At 42.6% G+C, this 22,034-nt stretch overlaps 1 protein-coding gene across 1 annotated transcript in view; it reads left to right on the forward strand.

The window, feature by feature from the left end:
- The window catches only part of LOC122539844 (adhesion G-protein coupled receptor F2-like), an 82,340-nt gene that overhangs the window by 31,982 nt on the left and 28,324 nt on the right, over positions 1-22,034 (forward strand). Inside the window, exons 5-7 of the mRNA XM_043674961.1 lie at positions 1,991-2,022; positions 7,364-7,536; positions 9,710-9,877. Of these exons, the coding sequence (XP_043530896.1) occupies positions 1,991-2,022; positions 7,364-7,536; positions 9,710-9,877 (373 nt within the window). The remainder of the gene's footprint in view (positions 1-1,990; positions 2,023-7,363; positions 7,537-9,709; positions 9,878-22,034) is intronic.

The raw sequence follows: 22,034 nt of genomic DNA on the forward strand, positions 1-22,034 counted from the left end.
TTGAAGAAGGAGGCCATCTGGGTTGTACGGATTTGGAACTGGTCCTCGTGGGAGCAGATGCGACGGAGACGAATGAATTGGGAATATGAGATGGCGTTTTTACAGGGGGCAGGGAGGGTTCCGAGCGGAACCCTCCAGTCACAAGGGATGAACTCAGATTTCTCCAGTTTCCTCATTTCCCCTCCCCCCACCTTGTCTCAGTCAAATCCCTCGAACTCAGCACCGCCTTCCTAACCTGCAATCTTCTTCCTGACCTCTCCGCCCCCACCCCACTCCGGCCTATCACCCTCACCTTGACCTCCCTCCACCTATCGCATTTCCACCACCCCTCCCCCAAGTCCCTCCTCCCTACCTTTTATCTTAGCCTGCTGGACACACTTTCCTCATTCCTGAAGAAGGGCTTATGCCCGAAACGTCGATTCTCCTGTTCCTTGGATGCTGTCTGACCTGCTGCGCTTTTCCAGCAATACATTTTCAGCAGTAAAAATGGTGAATAATTGTTCTGTTAATTGTCTTTGGAAAACAGAAAAGAAACAGCTTGCATTTGTGTAGCATATTTCATGACCCCAGTGTTGCTGTGCTAGACATGGGAAGAGTTTATAAAAGACTTTCCCTAATTGAGTTTGCACATTAGTTTCAAAGCAGCTGTTAATGGATTCCCTCTACCTCTCTCTGTGCTATTGATACTGATAAAACATAATAAGAATTACAGTAGAAAGTGAGGCCATTAACCATGTTTTGTGTCAGTTGGGAAAGAGCTATTTATTTTCAAATTTCAACTTGCCTTCTTTGTTCAGTACCCTAAGGAATTAAACATGGAAAATGCATATCCAAATAGTTTGAAGTTCATTGAAAACTTTTCCTCTATCATCTTTTCAGATAGCAAGTGTCATATCCCAAACAAACTCTGTTTTAAAAAAAAATCAATTCTCTAATTATTCTGCCAATCACTTTACATTTGTGTGCTCTGTTTATTTGTTCTTGCGATCCCCTAGCCCTTCATAATTTTAGATAACTGAATTAAATCTCTACCTTGTCTTCTCTGTCTTAAAGTAAACAAATCCAGCCTGTCAATTATCTGCTTCCAAATAAAATTCTCCATTCCTATCAACATCCTTGTAAATCTCCAAAGTTCACTCTGATCATTTATGGGCGGCACGGTGGCACAGTAGTTAGCACTGCTGCCTCACAGCACCAGAGACTCGCATTTAATTCCCACCTCAGGAGACTGACTGTGTGGAGTTTGCACATTCTCCCTGTGTCTGTGTGGGTTTCATCCCACAGTCCAAAAAATGTGCAGGTTAGCTGAATTGGCCTGTAGTGTTAAGTGAAGGGGAATGGGTCTGGGTGGGTTGTGCTTTGGCAGGTCGGTGTGGACTTGTTGGGCTGAAGGGCCTGTTTCCACACCGTAAGTAATCTAATCTAAAATTCTACTGTTTTGACCCTTGCTTCGCATTTCTCCAAGTCATATACGACAAGTTGTTTTTGTGAACTTGTGTGGAATATAATGTACAATAAAATCCCTCCAATGATTTACTTACAGTTTGACAGGTATTATGCTACTAGTATGTCATGTGTTTTTGAAGACTGAAAAATCTGACAAGGAATCCTTTTCACTTGTCTTTCTTTGATTACGGTCATGCATGGGTTTTTGGCCAACCTGTCAAACTGGTTTGAAGTGTTCTCGTAAAGTGTGTGAGAGCTTTAGTTTCATACGGGAAAGTAATGATGAGTCAGCATAGTTTCAGATCTCTACAGTCACATTGTTTGCCATGCTTGCACTTCTGAAATGTTGTCAGTATTTGAATGTTAATAATGCAGAAAATTAGGGTTGTTTGCCATGTTCAGTTGCAGTATGACAGTTTAAGAACCTGTATTGAGATTTAAGAAAATCTATATATAAAAACTTGTTGGGTGGTTGAGTCAACCTAGACTCTGACATGGTGGGGTGATACTATGTGAACTCTCCTAATCAGTATTGCATTCATAGGACACAAGAAGGACCCTTTAACCAGGCTGGAGGCTGACCGAAACAAACAAGGCACTTAAACCTGCTCGATGTTCCAGCTTCAACAGCTGAAGGAGGCAGCACTGTTGCTGGCTGTACTTGGAGGAATTAGCTATCGAGGTTTTCTTTAACAAAAAAAAAATATAGCTTATTTGAATATGGAATCAGAATCTACAGTGTCCAGTTTTTACTTTCAACTATCATACCTCCTGTTGTTACCGTGACCTCCCCCTCGTCCTGGTCCCTAGACTCCCAACCCAAATCTTCCAGCCCTAATTTCCCTGTCCCAAGATTGTTGACCTCCTGAAATGATGATAATCCACAGTTCTTTCAGTCTATCACCTTCCATTCCTGGCTGACCCTTAGATGTAAATAACTGAGGATGGCCGACACCCTAACACTGGCGCAAATTTGTGCTGATACTTTATGTCTTCTTTTAGTAAGACATGAGGCCCAGCATCAAGATGACTCGGACTTTATCAAAAATGTGTGTTTCCCAATTTCTAGGTACTGGATTAGAGAAAAGAACTGGTGATGACTGAGCACATTTGCTCTGAACACTTCAATCAATATTGAAGCAGTTAGAGAAATGTGTTAGTCGCTACATGGTCTGAAGATACCAACCTACATCATAGAGTTGACATTACAGGCAGTGTCCATTATTCTCAACTTTTGCCTTCTATTTTAAGGCTGGAGGATTGGAAAGAAAGCTATTAAGCTTTATGTAGGGAAGGCAATAACTATGAATTGCTGAAAATGTGTTGCTGGAAAAGCGCAGCAGGTCAGGCAGCATCCAAGGAGCAGGAGAATCGACATTTCGGGCATGAGCCCTTCTTCAGGCTTATGCCCGAAACGTCGATTCTCCTGCTCCTTGGATGCTGCCTGACCCTCTGCGCTTTTCTAGCAACACATTTTCAGCTCTGATCTCCAGCATCTGCAGTCCTCACTTTCTCCATGAACTATGAATTGATCAGGTAGTTGAGAGGCCTTTATCCAAGATCACGGGTCTGGTGGCAGAGATCCAATTGGTTAACCAGTTCAACCAGAAATAAACACTTAGCATTCAACAATGGAAATATTATATTCTTATAATTTGTACGTGTGGGCAGACTTATTCTATATCCTGTTGCTTTTGGTTGAAGAATTCTGACATTAACCTAAAGTACAACTGACCTTCAGTGGAAGGTTCAGGCTGGTGAATTTAATTTTTATGTCACATTTTTAAGCTGGTTAAAGAAAATGCAGCCTATATTTTAACCGTAACTACTCCAAGCTATACAAATTCAGAACCTCTTATTCATTTACACCTTTATTTAATAGTTAGTTGGAATTTTTACTTTAAAAGATATTTGCAATAATTGCCTTTTCATATCTTTTGAATTTAGACAGGGAAGTACAATTATACTCCATCAAGTAGTCTCTAAAAAGACTTTTAAGGCAAACCAATTCACCACAATTCGTCAAAATCTGTCAAAACATTACAAGATTAGCTTTTTACCCGGTAAGCGGTCATTTGAATAATAAAATATTTTTACTAGAGAGAGTTTGATTTTAAAAATGTGTAGAAATTGAATACCTGTTATACTGCTAAGTGGAGTGCCTATATTTGTATCATTGCATGTTAAAGCACTTTGCCAACTGTGTAATTGTAAGTACATTTATTTATTTAAGGTGCTGAATAGTATGAGTCACAACAGCTATGATGCACATTGAATATCCAAAAAATCAGGACTCCTATGCTCTGGGAATGTTTGGAGCTGGATGGTTATGAGAAATTCAACTGAACTTTCATAAATTTTCAGGTTTTGTCATTTCGAATAAATTGGAACACCCTCAAATGATTTTGGCCCAGTACTACTCTCTACACATTTTTCCATAACTGATATGCTTGTATTCCTAAGTGCAACTGTTTTTTTCCTTTGGTGTTTGGAAGTTGTTCTTGCTAAAACATGCATGTGGCTGAAGGTAGCTCAGTTCAAATAGCTGACGCTTAAGTTCTGAGTGTTTGTTATTTTATGAGGACGAACTTTCCTTCTACACATCCTGTTCGGTGGATGCCAGGTATGCTTTACCCAAAGTCTACAGTCATAGAGGTCTTTTCATGACACCCAGTCTAGGATGGTCTGTTCTCTAATTAGTTCCTCAATGTCATGATCCAGAAAACCATTGTGTAAACATTCCAGGAATTACTGTTCTACAATTAATATTGTTACTAATTTGATTTCCCAGTTTATATACAGATTAAAGTCAGCTATAATTACAGATGTTCCTTTACTGCATGTGTTTCTAATTTCCTGTTTAATGCCTAATATCACCCCTACAGTTTCAGAGTCTATGTGCAACTTCCACTCAAGGTTTTTTTGCACCTTGGTGTTTCATAGCTCTGTCTTTTCTGTTTCCACATCATCGGAGCTAATATACTTACTCTCTTTGGTGTTAACTTCCTCTTTAATGAGCAATGCAACTCCATTGCCTTTTTATTTTTGTCTGTTCCACCAAAATTATGAATACCCTGCATATTCGTCCCCACTTTTCCAGTTATCACAATGCCTGGTCTCAAAACAAAACGATTCTGTCTTGTACCTCTGTTAGAACTGTCATATACATCTCCCCTTATTTCTATTTATCTTGTTACAATGTAAACTCTCATCTCTCCTCATTTACTGTTGCACAAGCAGCTCACCCATAATGGTTTAATTAATCTAAGATATAAAATGTCTCCTGGCTGCATCAGTTGGCAGGAAGGTTTCCTTGAATTACACACTTCAAAATCACTCACATTGTATCCTGAGTCTCCTTTGTCCCTTTGATTCCTTTTAGTTTTTCTTTCCAGTTTTGATTTGATTTAGTTGATTTTATTTATTATTGTCACATGCACCTAAGTACAATGAAAAGCTTTGTTTTGTGAACAGTACAGGCAGATTATAGCAAACAAGGACATATAGATCATAGGGTGCTTAGACAAAGCGAAGCATCCAAGGTTATGGCTGTGCAGGAGGTGCACAAAGCAAGATCAACATTATTTGAAGTTAGAGAGGTCCAATCAGCAGTCTAATAACATCAGGATAAAAGCTGTTCTTGAACCTGCTGGTGAGTGTGTTCAACTTCTGTATCTTCTGCCTGACGGAAGAGGTTGGAAGAGAACATTAGCGAGGTGGGAGGGGTCTTTGATGAGATTGGCAGCCTGTGGCAACAGGAAGTGTAAATGGAGTCCATGGATGGGAGGTTGGTTTCTGTGATGGTCTGGGCTGTGCCCATAACTTTCTGTAGTTTCTTACAATCCTGGGCAAAGCAGTTGTGTACCAGGCTGTTATGCACCCGGATACAATGCTTTCTGTGGTACAACAGTAAAAGATTGTGCAGTTTCTTATGGACATGCCGAATTTCCTAAGCCCCCTGAGGAAGAAAAGGCATTGTTGTGCCTTCTTGACCATCACATCTACATGGGAAGTCCAAGAAGGTTGTCAGTTATTGTCACTCCTAGGAACCTGACCCTCTCAACCCTCTCCACCTCAACTCTGTTGATGTAGATAAGGGTGCCTCCTCCTCCTTTCTTCCTGAAGTCAATGATCAGTTTTTTTGTTTTGCTGACATTGAGAGAGAGATTGTTATTAGTGCACCATAACACCAAGCACTCTATTGCTTTTCTCTATTTTGAGTCATTGTTGTTTGATATCTGGCCCACCACAGTGGTGTGGTCAGCAAACTTGGAGATGGCATTTATACAGGATTTAGCTACATAGTTGTGGATGTACAGGGAGTACAGTAGGGGGCTGAGGATGTATCCTTGGGGGGCATCAGTGTTGAGGATTATCATGGAGGAGATGCAGTTGTCTATCTTTACTGATTGCAATCTGTGGGCCAGGAAGGTGAGAATCCAGTTGTAGAGAGTGAAGCCGATACCTGGATCCCGGAGTTTTGAGATCAGTCTTGAGGGGATTATGGTGTTGAAGGCGGAGCTGCAATCAATGAGTAGGAGCCTGATGTAGGTGTCCTTGTTATCCAGATGTTCCAGGGTTGAGTTTGGGGCTAGGGAAATGGCATCCGTTGTGGACCTGTTTTGCCTAAAGGCAAATTTTCATTCCAATTCCAGAGGAATCATATGTTCATAAAATACTCATGGATAGAAATACTTGACAATCATTAATTGTTCCACATTCTGCTTCTGAACATATCTCACGCTGTGGCACATATTCTCATCTCAGGAGTTGAATGTGCATTGAGCACGTGAGTATGGAACAGATGACCTACAATTGCTGGTTGGTGGTAATTCTGTGCTATTGCCAGTGAAGATTTTCCAACATGATGCTACTGTGCACTTCCTCTGGGGTATTCGGATCTTGTCTGAAGAAGAAATGCACATTGCAGTGTCTCCCAGGGAACTCCAGATCATACAGAGTTGAGGGAGAATAGGACACAACTGCCTTTTACAGTACTATCAGCCATATTCTGGTTCGTATTTATCATATATGTGTGAATGTCTGAGTGAGTGTACATGTAAGCTGGAAAGGTGGGTGAGATGCATAGGCAGGTGAGGTGGATTAGTTAGTAGCTAGATAAGTAGCAAATGGAAAAGAGGGATGGGTGAGTGAGGTGAATAGGGTGATCGGGTCAGAGTAAGGTGAATGGGTAGTCACGTTGACGAGTTAGATAGGTTAGATCGGTGAGGTTAGGTACTCACATGGTCAGGAGTAGTTCAGCGTTAAGGGTCATTTGGGTCTGGTCTGAATGTGGGAGGGTGGTTGGAGCTGTAGTTTAGGGATCAGAAGGATAGTTCGATGCTTGTGCAGTTTAGTCAGGAAGTTGTGGAGTAGTAAGGTTGGGTCAGTGGTCAAATCTGATTAGTGGCTAGTCAGATTGGGTCAGGAATAAACGATTGATCAGGGGTTAATTGGTTAATTGTCAGGGACTGGGCAGGTTATTATGTTGCTGTGTCTGTTTGAGGGCAATCAGGGGTGTAATTAGGTTGGGGTAGTCTTGTCTGATTGGGGGAGTAAGTAGTCAGTGATAAGTTAGATTGTCAAAGGTTGATTATGGAGTTACCTATTTGGTGGGCTAGCTTTTCAACTGTCTAACAATTCTGGAGTAACTTTCAAAGCATGTAGATCGAGCCCAAGAATCCAACTCGAGCTCAAAGAGACTCATGCGTACAAGGTCTCGGGAAATAGTTAACCAGTCCATTGGACGTTGAAACTTCTCATACAATTTCCTCATTGGTCTACATATCAGGATTTCTGCAGGGCCCTGATGTATATCTTCCATTGTACATCCAATCTCCAACTGCCTGGAAGCTATTAGATTTGAGCAAGAAATTACTAAATTATGTAGCTTTTGAATGTTGCTTTCTTTAAACAGATGATAAAATACCATGCATTGATGAAAAATATGGCATAACAAATTATAACACTTCTGCAAAACTCCAATGTGAAAATATGATGGGAACAAAGACAAGCAGATGTGGAAAAAATGGACTGTATGAACAGGAATTAAATTTCTGTGTATCAGAAGAAATCTACAGAATCTGTGAGGTATTAATTACGGGAATAGAAACTGCATTCAGAGCTGTTCTTTTAAAATGCACTTGCACCAATATCTTCATTGTCTTATTTTAGTTATTTAGACAAATTTTGCTCAGAAATGCAATTCATCCTTGTTTAGTGGATTACATAATACAGAATGATGGAGCTCACATAACCACTGCACTTAAAGTATCTAACACTTAGCATCTCAAACACTAAAAACATCCTGTCAGTGATACTTTTGTAAGATCTCCCAAATCCAGTGGCTGGAAAGGCGTACAGCAATAGCATCCTCTCCCAAATGAAGCATTAAGTACTGTCTCCCTCAAATCCTGCTTTGCTGGGCAAGATATATCATTCTTATACTTGACTCCAGTTCCTGTAGCAATTGCTGTATTTCAAACTCACATTTCAGTAAACTGGAAGGAAGACACTGCTTTAGGGATGTCCTCAAGGCACCTCTGAGGAAGTCAAAAATGTATGTTGACTCATGGGAGTCCCTGGCTTGTGGTTGACAAAAATGGAGAAAGTAGAATAAATAAGTAAATACAGAGGCTGTAGGTCACATATTGTATTTATCAGCCCTCTCATTGACTTAGAGCAGAACCAAGTCATCCTTGATCCTGAGGGGTGCCTAAGAAGAAGAAACATACCATCCCTGCCCAAGTCTGGATGCTAGACCCCCGTTAGACAATGATCATTGTCGAAAAATAAAGGCCAAATATATTCCTTTCTCTTTCAAGAGCAGGACAGTTGTCATATCATTGCAATGTTCCAGGTTGATCTGAAGTTTAACTGAACCAGCTGCATTAATATTGTGGCTGTCTGATCAGGGTCGTGGATGATTACATCTGAGTCCTCAAAGTCTCACTAAATCTCTGAAGGCTGCAAGTCAGGGATTTGAAGAAACTCAATTCCACCCAAACACAAAATTGTTTTCTTGCTTTTCTTGCATAGTTGCCAATGACTTCAGTATTTAGCCCCACTACTACTGATGAATTGTGGCAGAAGTGCTTAAATCCAGAAGACTTTGACTCTTCAATCTTGAGTTTGAGCTCCTGTCTGCATTTTGTATGGTGACTGACAAGTCCAGAATTTTCTCTGCTTAAGTGTAGGACAGTTTGTCTCGATCTTTAAGTTCTGTGTGGTTCAGCAAACTACAACCCCCTAAACTACCTTTCTTCTCTCAAAGCCTAATTCTGTGGCAATGATTGGCATGTTATTCTTTATACTAGAAAGTAACATATCATAATATAAAAGTGGAATTTGTTCATACATGAGGAGTTTTCTTTCTTTCCACACATTGAGATCAGTTTTTGCAACATGTTGCCACCAATGTAAAACTACAACCCCCTAAACTACCTTTCTTCTCTCAAAGCCTAATTCTGTGGCAATGATTGGCATGTTATACTTTATACTAGAAAGTAACATATCATAATATAAAAGTGGAATTTGTTCATACATGAGTTTTCTTTCTTTCCACACATTGAGATCAGTTTTTGCAACATGTTGCCACCAATGTAGACTAAGAGTGAACTTGTTGCACATGTTCAAATGGGATGAGTTCTTGTCTTTGGCTGATATAACAGCCTAACAAAAGAAAGTGAAGGATTTGACAAAATGTCACAAAGCCACTGTCCTCTCTTCTAATGGGGAGGCAATTATTGCTATTAATCCAGAGACCCAGGTAGTGTTCCAGGGAACAGGAATTCAATTTTTTAAATATCTAACATTGAACCTGTTGTTCATTGTCAGAGAAAGCTCATCTGGATCACTAATGAGCTTTAGGGTCGGAAACTGTCACCCTTACCTGATCTGGCCTACATGTGACTTGGACCAACAGCAATGTGGCTGGTTCTCAATTGCCCTCTGAGCAATTAGGGAAGGGTAACTAGCCAGTGATGCCCACATCTTGTGAATGAATAAAATTTATTTTGATTGAACTTGTGGACCAGAGAAGTATTTCCCAAACATTTCCCCCAAACTTCCACAGTGCTTTAAAAAGTCATTTTTGCCCCCTTTTTGAGGAGATTGTGTAACAGATAGTGAGGTGGAAGTGGAGTGTGCACTAAGGATCATAATGATCAGTTGCACCATGACTGCTTTTATTATTTAGCTTGTTTGTCTCCTAGTCTACCAACTTTGTTTATTTCTGTAATACTTCCTAATTCACTTTTTTTAGGAGTTAAAAACAAATGACTTGGAAAAAACTTTTCCCAGTACTCTCCAACAACTCTCCTGTGCCACACGTGGGGACAATATAACCAGCCCTGGTAATGTCAAAGCTGTGGTTGATATTCTGTCAAACATTTCAACTGTGAATTCCACTGTTAATGAAACAGATATGAAGGTAAGAACTGACATCTTCCAGAAACAATGTCAATATAGCATGTTTTGACATGATGTTTATTTTGTGATTAAGTGAAATTTGGGAAGGGAAGTGTTGCATGTGCTACTTATAGAATCACTTTTCTTGGTATTACAACACACTGGGTAATTAAGTTAATCTATTACCTCAATAACCAGGTCCAGGGCCTATGTGATAGAGTAAGGTGTGCTTTGTTTGGCTGCAAAGAATTGACTTTGCTTAAGTTTAGATTATTACACCTCTTTTGTCGTATTACAAACTGTCCGTAAATTGGGGATGAGCATCCTATTTCGAGCTTACGCTACCTGGCTTGTATAGAGAATGAAAAATGTGATCACAAATGATGCTTTGGGATTATTATTTTGAGGTTTAAATGAAAGTCACATACTTTAACTTTCACAATATATAGTCCAGGATGATTGGCATATACATTTAATTCATAATTAAGAGAAACTACATAGGTGCGCTATTGTAGTCAAGATTGTTCAATTTTTAATCAAGAGACTTCTATTGAAATTAAGGTTTATTCAACCTGCCAAAACTCTTCATCTTTTCCTGAGGGGTCTTTCGTCTCAACAACTCTTTATTTGTCAGAGTCTCTCATGATTCATGCATGCATGATTCATAAAGGTAGATAGCTATTTCAATCAGCAACTGTGTCCACCTAAAGCAGATTTTAGTAACCTCAGAATATGAAGTGCAAGTGTACAGAATAGGCTTGGCAAGTGCAAGTCTGAACTGACCTTTATACATTTAGTTAGATAGCCATAATGCCCCTTTGGAAAGGTTATGTTCCCTTCCATATGGTCCTTGGACATCTTTAATTCCAGTATGCTATTGGAGAAGTAAGGTTGACTTTTGGATTGTTAAACTAGGCATGAATGAGCATAATTATGCATAAGCTCAGGAACTATCAAGTTCATATGAACTGTCAAAAGAAGCCAGAAAAAAATATCTAAAATACGTGTTAGAGCCCATAACAAGAAGATCTGCCAAAATTATCAAGAGGACCTGTTTCAAATAACCTGGTAAAGTGTATTATCAAAGATATGAGGAAGAACTCTCAGAATTACTTGCCAAAGGGAATTGTCAAGCATTTAAGGTATATAGAAATCCTGGCCTTTTTTAAAAAAAGTCTGGAGTATTTAAAAAACAGTTTTTTGTTTTCTTCCTCTGTCTGTTGACATGAACCTAAAAGCTTTCATTATTGGATTAGTACTACATGACTGATTTCGCAATCATGTCTTACTACACTTGAGTAAATTTCAAAATGCATTAGACAGCTGTGAGTGGTTATAAATCTTTGATGTGTGACTTTGAATTCCAAGGCTTGTTATAATAGATGAGGCATGTAGCTTGGCATGGAAGATGTGAGGAGCAATGGGGATGGGTAGTGGCATGGCTTGGTATGGATGATGCATGGAGTGTTTGTGTGAGGTTAAGGATGAATAAATAATAGCGATGGAGGGCCATTTTATGTTTTATTCTTTATTTAAACTTCAATATAGCGCCCATGCATACAGGCTGCTCTTCTGCTCAGTCTGCCTCTGCACATGGTGCAGTCCTCAGTTCTGTTGGGTTGCTCACCCTAGCATCCAATAGAGCTCTTCACCTGGGCTAAAATCTGACTTTGGCAGAAATTTTTAAAAATTGAGTTTCCAGAGCCAAGAGCTGGCCTGACTCTGTGCACGTGACTCACAAATGACAATCCAGGCCCTCATGACTAATTTGGTGGTTGTGCTTTGTTCCATTGTAATATACAAATTGTAATCAAGCAAAACAAAAGTCAACCCTGGATGCAGTGCTCCAGAAAAAAGATATGGAGATGTTGGACTGGGGTGGACAAAGTTAAAAATCATACAACACCAGGGTATAGGTTTAAATGGAAGCACCAGCTTTCGGAGCACTGCTCCTTTATTTGGTGGTTGTGGAACATAACATCATAAGACACAGAATTTATAGCAAAAGATTACAGTGTCATGCAACTGAAATGATATATTGAATAAACCTGGATTGTTGTCAAGGGTATCAACATGGATACACCCATTACCCATGGGACACCACCCACCCCGTACGCGCCAGGTACTCGTGATTTGGCCAACGTTGGCTATCTCATATGCTGCAGGCAAAGATGCACCAAGGCATGGTGCATTGGCAAGACCAAGCAAACGTATGACAACGGATGGATGTACACCATGTAACAACAACCAGGCCGGGGTGTTCCCTCCCAGTTGAGGAACACTTCAGCGGTCAAGGACATTCGGCTTTGGATCTTCAGGTGACCATCCTCCAAGGCGAATTTGGGATAGATAACCATGCAAAGTGGCCAAGCAGAGTCTGACAGCCAAGTTCAATATCCATGAGTATGGCCTCAACCGGGACCTTGGGTTCATGCCACACTACAGGGATCCCCAGTACACTACACATTCTCACTCTCTCTCTCTCTCTCTCTCTCTCTCTCTCTCTCTCTCTCTCTCACACACTCACACACTCACACACCCTTACATGCGCACACACTCAGGCAGACCCTCTCTCATATGTGTGCTATCTTCAAACGCACACACATGCACCCCCACACACTCACTCATGCACACACCCTCTCACAGGCTTAAACTCCATCACACCCACACACACACTTTACCAAGCTTTCACACATGCAAGCACACACTCTCTCACATGCACTCACACTCACATGCACACACTCACTCTGTCTCTCTCTCTCATGCACGTGCACACGCATATAATTCTATGGGGTGATTTTGTATTTACAGCATTATATTTGCAGATACATTCGATTTTGCTCAAAAAATGCAATTTGCAGGCAGTCACTGTAGGCAGTTAATACATGTAATATTTTGGAAATTCCACTTTGGAAATAGAACCAATCTGACTTAGGATTGGGATGCAGACAGACTCTAACCTCACACCTTTAATGCATTGTCTGAGCTGCGATGTCACCTTTTGTTATAAAATCTTAAGTTATCTCGAGAAGGCGATTTAAAATAAGTTCTGGGATTTACATATTAATGAACTGAAACCTGCAACCCATTCTAAAAGATGAAAGAGTAAACAACAATCCAGGTTTGTTCAATATATCATTTCAGTTCCATGACACTGTAATCTTTTGCTATAGATTCTGTGTCTTATGCTGTTATGCTCCACAACCACCTGATGAAGGAGCAGTGCTCCGGAAGCTGGTGCTTCCAAATAAACCTGTGGACTATAACCTGGTGTTGTGTGATTTAAACAGAAAAAGGATGACACTGAAGTGAGTTGCAATCTGTTGTTGTGCATAGTGCCAGGAAAGACTGACCTGAGAAGAGCTCTTTTCTTGAGAAAATGTGAGGGATGATTTGAACCAAGATCTATAAGATAATTGAATGGTTTGATAGTGTAAGTTTAAATTAGATGCTTCCATTTGTTGGGATATTGAATCTAGGGGGACAATAATTTAAAATGGCCACTCATGAATTCAATGGGAATTTCAAGGAGAAACTAAAAAAATTAGTGATTCACGTTTGGGATTTGCTACCACTGATTAATTAATGCTGTCATTAGAATTAAGTTAACACTAATTTTCATCTGCACTGTAGGTTTTGTTTAGGATAGTTAATTGAGATCTCAACAGCTCTCTATTTCAAGTGATTTGAACCATTACTATTCACATTGGGTTTAGCTCTGAGGAATCAAACGAACAGATACTTATTGAAGGTCAATTTCCAACTAAATATAAAGAAGAATAACTTGGTTAAAGTTCCTGAGGGTGTGAACGTACATGTAGTTTCACTTAGTCCACAGAATCAATATGACATCATACTTAAAGGGACCACATTTCCAGTATAATGTTATAATATTTTAATTCCAATTCTTTGATGAAAGTTAATATTAAATAAAATTCCTGCTGGGATGATCTTTAGACCTCAGAATTTGTCATTTCGTTTCAGATAATATTCTACTTACTTTATTCTTCCCAACTATGTGAACAATTTCACATTACTGAATCTCTTCCCATATTGTACTCAAACTGCCAGGTCCCTGCTCTTTCACTCAAATATATCAATATGTATATGCAATTTTCATGTGTCCCCTTCATAACATAGCTTCCTACTGTTCTTTGAAGAGTAAACTGAGAGATTTATTGAGTTGGTCATCATCAGCATACCAAATTAAGCCTTTAGGCAGGATCTGTTGGGTAAGAAAAAAAGCCCTCCCATTCACGCATTACTTCAGGGTAGACATAAATATGAAATCGGAATTGCAGACTGACAACAATTACACATTTTAGGTAAATCCATTGCTGCAGTCAGTGAAGTTCATTAAACCAGCAAAATCCGTAACACATGTGATTTGTCAAACTATTCAGAAGCTGTGCAGATTTTCTTGCTATCTGTGAAGCATTTGGCACAAAAAGGCATTGAGCACGTAGGCAATCTCATTCCAGAGATCAAACTGAACCCAGAACGACACAGATTGTCCAACAAAGTCCTAACAGCACCAATACATTGGCAGCAAAGAGAATGTTAAGAAATCATACAAACAAAACACTTCAATGAAGTTCAGAGTTCACCAAGTGAAAGGCTATTTCAGAAGATGCCCAACCTATCTATACTCTTAACTCCTCCACCATGTAACTTCTATAAGGTGATCAGAAGCTTTACCACTATCACCATCAAGATAAAACAAGTTACAGATATTAAAAACTAAGGACAACATGGGAGCTCGTGCCAACATATTACCAGTACACATCCTGAAAGATATGTACCTCAACAAGTGATGCCTCATTGAACACCCTACAAGAGACCATTTCCCAGTGTAGATCATCAACACGTGCATTGACAGAAATCATGACAGTACCAATACCTAAGCTTTTAGTAATTTCTTGAAATCTTTTATCTTGTTAATACCAATGGTCCAGCAATAGCAGGACCACCAGTATGCACAGATTCTCAGTATCATCACAATTCATGATATTCTAAACCCATTCACTATGGCAGAACAGATCACACATGACACAATCAAATCAGTCAACAATCGCCAAGGATGTGATTTTTGATGAGGTATGATATGTACGTGATATATATGAGATATATACATGAGATATCAATAAAATTACAAACAGAGAATGCTGGAGGAACTCAGCAGATCTAGCAGTACCTGGAGAAAACTAGAGTTAATATTTTAAGCCCAGTATGAGTGTTCTTCAGAACTTTGGGATGATGACATACTGCATGCATTACAACCCACACAAAGACTAAGATGTTCCTCTTGATCTTCACATTGATACTCTTGACTTCGATGCTGAATGCATTCTCAAAGTTAATCTGTGATACTTTGGCCAGAGTCAGCATGAGAAGTCATAATCAGCAAATGCCAAAGATTAGCAACTAAAAGATTGCAAAAGATTATTATCCAGGGATGACCTCTCAGTATTAAAAATAGCTGAGATGAATTAGTCATTTTGTCCATAAGGAAGCAAACTTGATGTATCACAACATGTCATTTTCAAGGATAAACAAGTTATTGTCCCAAAAGCACTATGCCAACATATCATATACATGCTTCACTAGGGACACTTGGGTATTGAATGCATAAGATTGCTAATCTGTGTGTGGGTCAGGATTGAATATGATGCATACTAAACAGATTCACCTCAGCATTAGAGGGAACTACTCTAACCACTTGATGTTCCATCCATTCCTTGGATCAGTATGGCAGCTGATCTATTCACAGTCCCCAGGGAAAAATGTGATGGATTACTTTTTCAACTTTTCCATTGATACAAATACCATAACTGTTGCTGATACAATGAGTACTAATTTAAATTTATTCAATATTCCAGAACAGAGAGTGTCTGACAATAGACTGCAGGCAAACTGTTTCAAGGCATGTACTATGTGGGAATGATCCATGTCACTTCATTACTCTACTAATTATGCCGAGACTGTTTAGCCGAATATCTGGGACATATTAACAAATCAATTATCCTTATGGACTGAGCAACAAACCAAGTTTTTGTAATGCTGCATCTTAATGCAACATCACTGGTAAAGAGATTATCCCCCCCTTGCCTGATATATGCTCGAAAGGCAAGTGTGAATGATCTGGCCCTAGCAAACAATTTTCTAATCATTCTTAGTCACAGACATTCATCAATAAAGATGGAGAGAATGAGAGATACGCAATGAGTGAGTTTGTACAGAGCTAGCCAGGGTCCTTGTCCCCAGTAATCATTCCTTTGGTGGTCAGTACTGGTGTGATGGAGTGCGTGGATGTGTGCCTCTTTAGTAGATCCTGAAGATGTCCATGGCAGCTGTCAAACCATTCGTGGAGGCACCTGGACAATCATTTGCTTGAGAAAGCTGCGTTCCATACTGTAACTGCACTCAGGCAGCTTCTGGGCAATGAAGGTCATTGTATCCCACAGTGCTGTTTGCTGCTGCTCTTCTTCCTGTGCATGTGGATGAAGTCTCTAATTACTGATACTGCAGGACCTGCTATTGCATTGGGGTTGAGCAGGTGCCTGATCTCCATCAGAGTCAAGATTAGAGTGGTGCTGGAAAAGCACAGCAGGTCAGGTAGCATCTGAGGAGCAGGAAAATCAACATTTCAGGCAAAAGCCCTTCATCAGGGCCCCAATACATCGATTTTCCTGTTCTTCAGATGCTGCCTGACCTGCTGTACTTTTCCAGCACCACTCTAATCTTGACTCTGATCTCCAGCATCTGCAGTCCTCACTTTCGCCTGGTCTCCATCGGTCCTCTTGAGTGCCAGCAGAGTTGGGGCATTCTCCTGTGGCCAGACATGGAACTGTCACAGTGAGGTACTCAGAAGAAAGTGCTCCAAAACTTTCTAAATATGACATTCCTAACAAGAAGTCAGGATCAACTGGTTGGGGGTACATGAGGCAGCTTTCCTGAACTCTTTCCTCCACAATACCCTTGTCCTCACAGATCAAGAGATGGCATCAGGAGAGGCAGGCCGTTTCTCTGATCTATGTGGCCATGCAGCTGCTCAGTGAACCCGGGCACGCTGGTGTGCAAATGTTGTTCCCAGCATTAACTTCCAGTTTCTGAAGTTGCTGTTGCGCATGAATGTTAGAAGTCCACATATATGAAAACACAGATAAGAGGCAACGTAGGTGGTAGAAATGCCCAGATCCCGGCAAGACCAAAGGGAGAGAAGGCTTTGTCGCTGCCAATGGTTAGAAAATGGTGTGCAACGCATGCAACTGACAATGGGGATAATATAAGAGTTACAATGGAATATAGAGTGGTTCTTAATCTATTGGCAGAACGTGGATGTTTCTGTATCTCCACAAGAGTGATCCGAGTCGTCTTCTGCTAAGGGCTGAATTTTCTCCTGACAGTGGGTGAAGAATCTGATATTGGCACCCCTCCACTTATCTGGACCATTTCTGCCGTATTGTGAGCAGTTTTCTCTGAAAATGACAGAAACTGAGGGGGTAGGGGAGGGGTTGTGTGAGATTAGAGTGGATGGTACAGATGATATTGCTAGTGCAGGTAGAAAGGTGGTAGGTTTTTGGAAGGAATGAGTAGCCACGAGAATGTCCATGCGGAAGAATGGTGTGAGAAGTTGGTCATTTGGCAGCAAGTGAGAGAGAGTCTTACAGGCAATAATGATTGTGGCATTGTCATTGAACACCTTGTGGCCCTGCTGCCCATTCTTTCACACTGTGGATATGACACTGAGCTGGATGGAGACCTTGGAGGTGGCTGCCAGGATGTGGTGTCATGGCCTCTTCCGCTGTTTCTCTGGGAAGATGGTGACTCACTCTGCCAGATCCTCCAAGTCTCTGTCAGAGAATCACTGCAACATCATTCTCCTCTTCACCATCTTCACACTGTATATCACCGAGAGGGGCAGCTCCACACTGTGTATATCACTGGGAGGGGCAGCTCCACACTGTGTATATAACCGAGAGGGGCAGCTCCACACTGTGTATATCACCGGGAGGGGCAGCTCCACACTGTGTATATAACCGAGAGGGGCAGCTCCACACTGTGTATATAACCGAGAGGGGCAGCTCCACACTGTGTATATAACCGAGAGGGGCAGCACCACACTGTGTATATCACCGGGAGGGGCAGCTCCACACTGTGTATATCACCGAGAGGGGCAGCTCCACACTGTGTATATCACCGGGAGGGGCAGCACCACACTGTGTATATAACCGAGAGGGGCAGCTACACACTGTGTATATCACCGGGAGGGGCAGCTCCACACTGTGTATATCACCGAGAGGGGCAGCTCCACACTGTGTATATCACCGAGAGGGGCTGCTCCACACTGTGTATATCACCGGGAGGGGCAGCACCACACTGTGTATATCACCGGGAGGGGCAGCTTCACACTGTGTACATCAGCGAGAGGGGCAGCACCACACTGTGTACATCAGCGAGAGGGGCAGCACCACACTGTGTATATAACCGGGAGGGGCAGCTACACACTGTGTATATCACTGGGAGGGGCAGCTTCACAATGTGTATATCACTGAGAGGGGCAGCTACACACTGTGTATATCACTGGGAGGGGCAGCTTCTCACTGTGTATATCACTGAGAGGGGCAGCTTCACACTGTGTATATAACTGGGAGGGGCAGCTTCACACTGTGTATATCACCGGGAGGAGCAGCTACACACTGTATATATCACCGGGAGGGGTAGCTTCACACTGTGTCTATCACCGAGAGGGGGAGCTCCACACTGTGTAAATCACCGGGAGGGGCAGCTCCACACTGTGTATATCACCGGGAGGGGCAGCTCCACACTGTGTATATCACCGGGAGGGGCAGCTCCACACTGTGTATCTCACCGGGAGGGGCAGATTCACACTGTGTATATCACCGAGAGAGGCAGCTTCACACTGTGTACATCATTGGGAGGGGCAGTTCCACACTGAGAGGGGCAGCTTCACACTGAGAGGGGCAGCTTCACACTGAGTATAGCACCAGGAAGTGCAACTTCATACTGTGTATATCACCGAGAGCAGCCGCTTCACATTCTGTGTATCACGGAGAGGGGCAGCTTCACGTTGTGTATATCACTGCGAGGGGTAGTCTTACACCGTTTATATCACTGAGAGGGTCCGTTTCACACTGTGTATACCATTGGGAGATGCAGCTTCACACTGCGTATATCAGTGGGAGGGACAGCTTCACACTGTGTGTAACTATGGGAGGGGCAGCTCCACACTGACTATATCACCAGGGAGTGCAACTTCATTCTGTGTATATCACCGAGAGCGGCCGCTTCACACTCTGTGTATCACTGAGAGGGGCAGCTTCACATTGTGTATATCACTGCGAGGGGCAGATTCACCCTGTGTATATCACCGGGAGAGGCAGCTTCACACTATGTATATCACGGGGAGGGGCAGCTTCACATTGAGAGGGGGAGCTTCACACAGTGTATATCACTGAGGGCGCAGCTTTACACTGTGTATATCATCCAGTGGGGCAGCTTCACATTGTGTATATCGCCGGGACGGACTGCTTCACAATGTGTATATCACTGGGAGTGGCAGCTTTACACTGTTTAAATCACTAAGAGAGGTAGCTTCATACTGTGTATGTCACTGAGAGGGGCAGTTTCACAATGTGTATACTACCAGGAGGGGCAGCTTCTTACTGTGTGTATCACTGAGAGGGGCAGTTTCACAATGTCTGTATCACTGGGAAGGGCAGCTTCACCCTGTGTATATCATTGGGAGGGGCAGCTTCACACTGTGTATATCACTGGGAGGGACAGCTTCACACTGAGTGTATCTATGGGAGGGGCAGCTCCACACTGAGTATATCACCGGGAAGTGCAACTTCATACTGTGTATATCACCGAGAGCGGCTGCTTCACATTGTGTATATAACTGAGAGGGGCAGTTTCACACTGTGTATATCACTGAGAGGGGCAGCATCACACTGTGTATATCACTGAGAGGGGCAGCTTCACACAGTGTATACCATTGGGAGGGGCAGCTTCACCCTGTGTATAGCACTGGGAGGGGAAGCATCACACTGTGTATATCACTGAGAGGGGCAGTTTCACACTGTGTATACCATTGGGAGGGGCAGCTTCACACTGTGTATATCATCCAGTGAGGCAGCTTCACACTGTGTATATCACTGAGAGGGGCCGTTTCACACCGTGTATACCATTGGGAAGGGCAGCTTCACACTGTGTATATCACTGGGAAGGGCAGTTTCACACTGTGTATACCATTGGGAGGGGCAGCTTCACACTGTGTACATCACTGGGAGGGGCAGCATCACACTGTGTATATGACTGGGAGGGGCAGCTTCTCACTGTGTATATCACGGGCAGGGGCAGCATCACACACTGTGTATATCACTGAGAGGGGCAGCTTTGCACTGTGTATGTCACTGGGAAGGGCAGCATCACACTGTGTATATCACTGAGAGGGACAGCTTCACACTGAGAGGGGCAGCTTCATACGTATATATCACTGAGAGGGGAAGCTTACACTGTATATATCACTGGGAGGGGCAGCTTCACACTGTGTATATCACGGGGAGGGGCAGCTTCATACTGTATATATCACTGAGAGGGGAAGCTTACACTGTGTATATCACTGGGAGGGGCAGCTTCACACTGTGTATATCACTAAGAGGGGCAGTTTCACACTGTGTATACCATTGGAATGGGCAGCTTCACACTGTGTATATCATCCAGTGGGGCAGCTTCACACTGTGTATATCACTGAGAGGGGCAGCTTCACACTGTGTATATCACCGGGAGGGAAAGCTTCACACTGTGTATATGACCGGGAGGGGCAGCTTCACATTGTGTATATCAATGGGAGGTACAGCTTCACACTGTGTATTTGACCGGGAGGGGCAGCTTCACACTGTGTATATCGCTGAGGGGGCAGCTTCACACTGTGTATATCACGAAGAGCGTCAGTTTCACACTGTGTATACCATTGGGAGGGGCAGCTTCACACTGTGTACATCACTGGGAGGGGCAGCATCACACTGTGTATATCACTGAGAGGGGCAGCTTCACATTGTGTGTATCACTGTGTGGGACAGCTTCACACTGTGTATATGACCGGGAGGGGCAGCTTCACATTGTGTATATCACTGAGAGGGGCCGTTTCACACCGTGTATACCATTGGGAGGGGCAGCTTCACACTGTGTATATCACTGGGAAGGGCAGCTTCACACTGTGTACATCACTGGGAGGGGCAGCTTCACATTGTGTGTATCACTGTGGGGACAGCTTCACACTGTGTATATGACTGGGAGGGGCAGCTTTGCACTGTGTATATCACTAAGAGGGGCAGTTTCACACTGTGTATACCATTGGGAGGGGCAGCTTCACACTGTGTATATCACTAAGAGGGGCAGTTTCACACTGTGTATAACATTGGGAGGGGCAGCTTCACATTGTGTGTATAATGGGAGGGGCAGCTTCACACTGTGTAGATCACGGGCAGGGGCAGCTACACACTGAGAGGGGCTGCTTCACACTGTGTATATCACTGAGAGGGGCAGCTTAGCACTGTGTATATCACTGGGAGAGGCAGCTTCACACTGTGTATATCATTGAGAGGGGCAGCTTCGCACTGTGTATATCACTGGGAGGGGCAGCTTCACACTGTGTATATCACTGGGAGGGGCAGCTTCACACTGTGTTTATCACTGAGAGGGGCCATTTCACACCGTGTATACCATTGGGAGGGGCAGCTTCACACTGCATATATCACAGGGAGGTGCAACTTCACACTGTGTATATCACTGGGAGGGGCAGCGTCACACTGTGAATATCATTGAGAGGGGCAGCTTCACATTGTGTGTATACCGGGAGGGGCAGCTTCACACTGTGTATATCACTGAGAGGGGCAACTTTGCACTGTGTATATCACTGAGAGGGGCAGCTTCACACTGTGTATATCACTGGGAGAGGCAGCTTCACACTGTGTATATCATTGAGAGGGGCAGCTTCGCACTGTGTATATCACTGGGAGGGGCAGCGTCACACTGTGTATATCACTGAGAGGGGCAGCTTAGCACTGTGTATATCACTGGGAGAGGCAGCTTCACACTGTGTATATCATTGAGAGGGGCAGCTTCGCACTGTGTATATCACTGGGAGGGGCAGC

Source organism: Chiloscyllium plagiosum, chromosome 3, assembly GCF_004010195.1.
Source record: "Chiloscyllium plagiosum isolate BGI_BamShark_2017 chromosome 3, ASM401019v2, whole genome shotgun sequence".
NCBI classification, from domain to species: Eukaryota; Metazoa; Chordata; class Chondrichthyes; order Orectolobiformes; family Hemiscylliidae; genus Chiloscyllium; species Chiloscyllium plagiosum.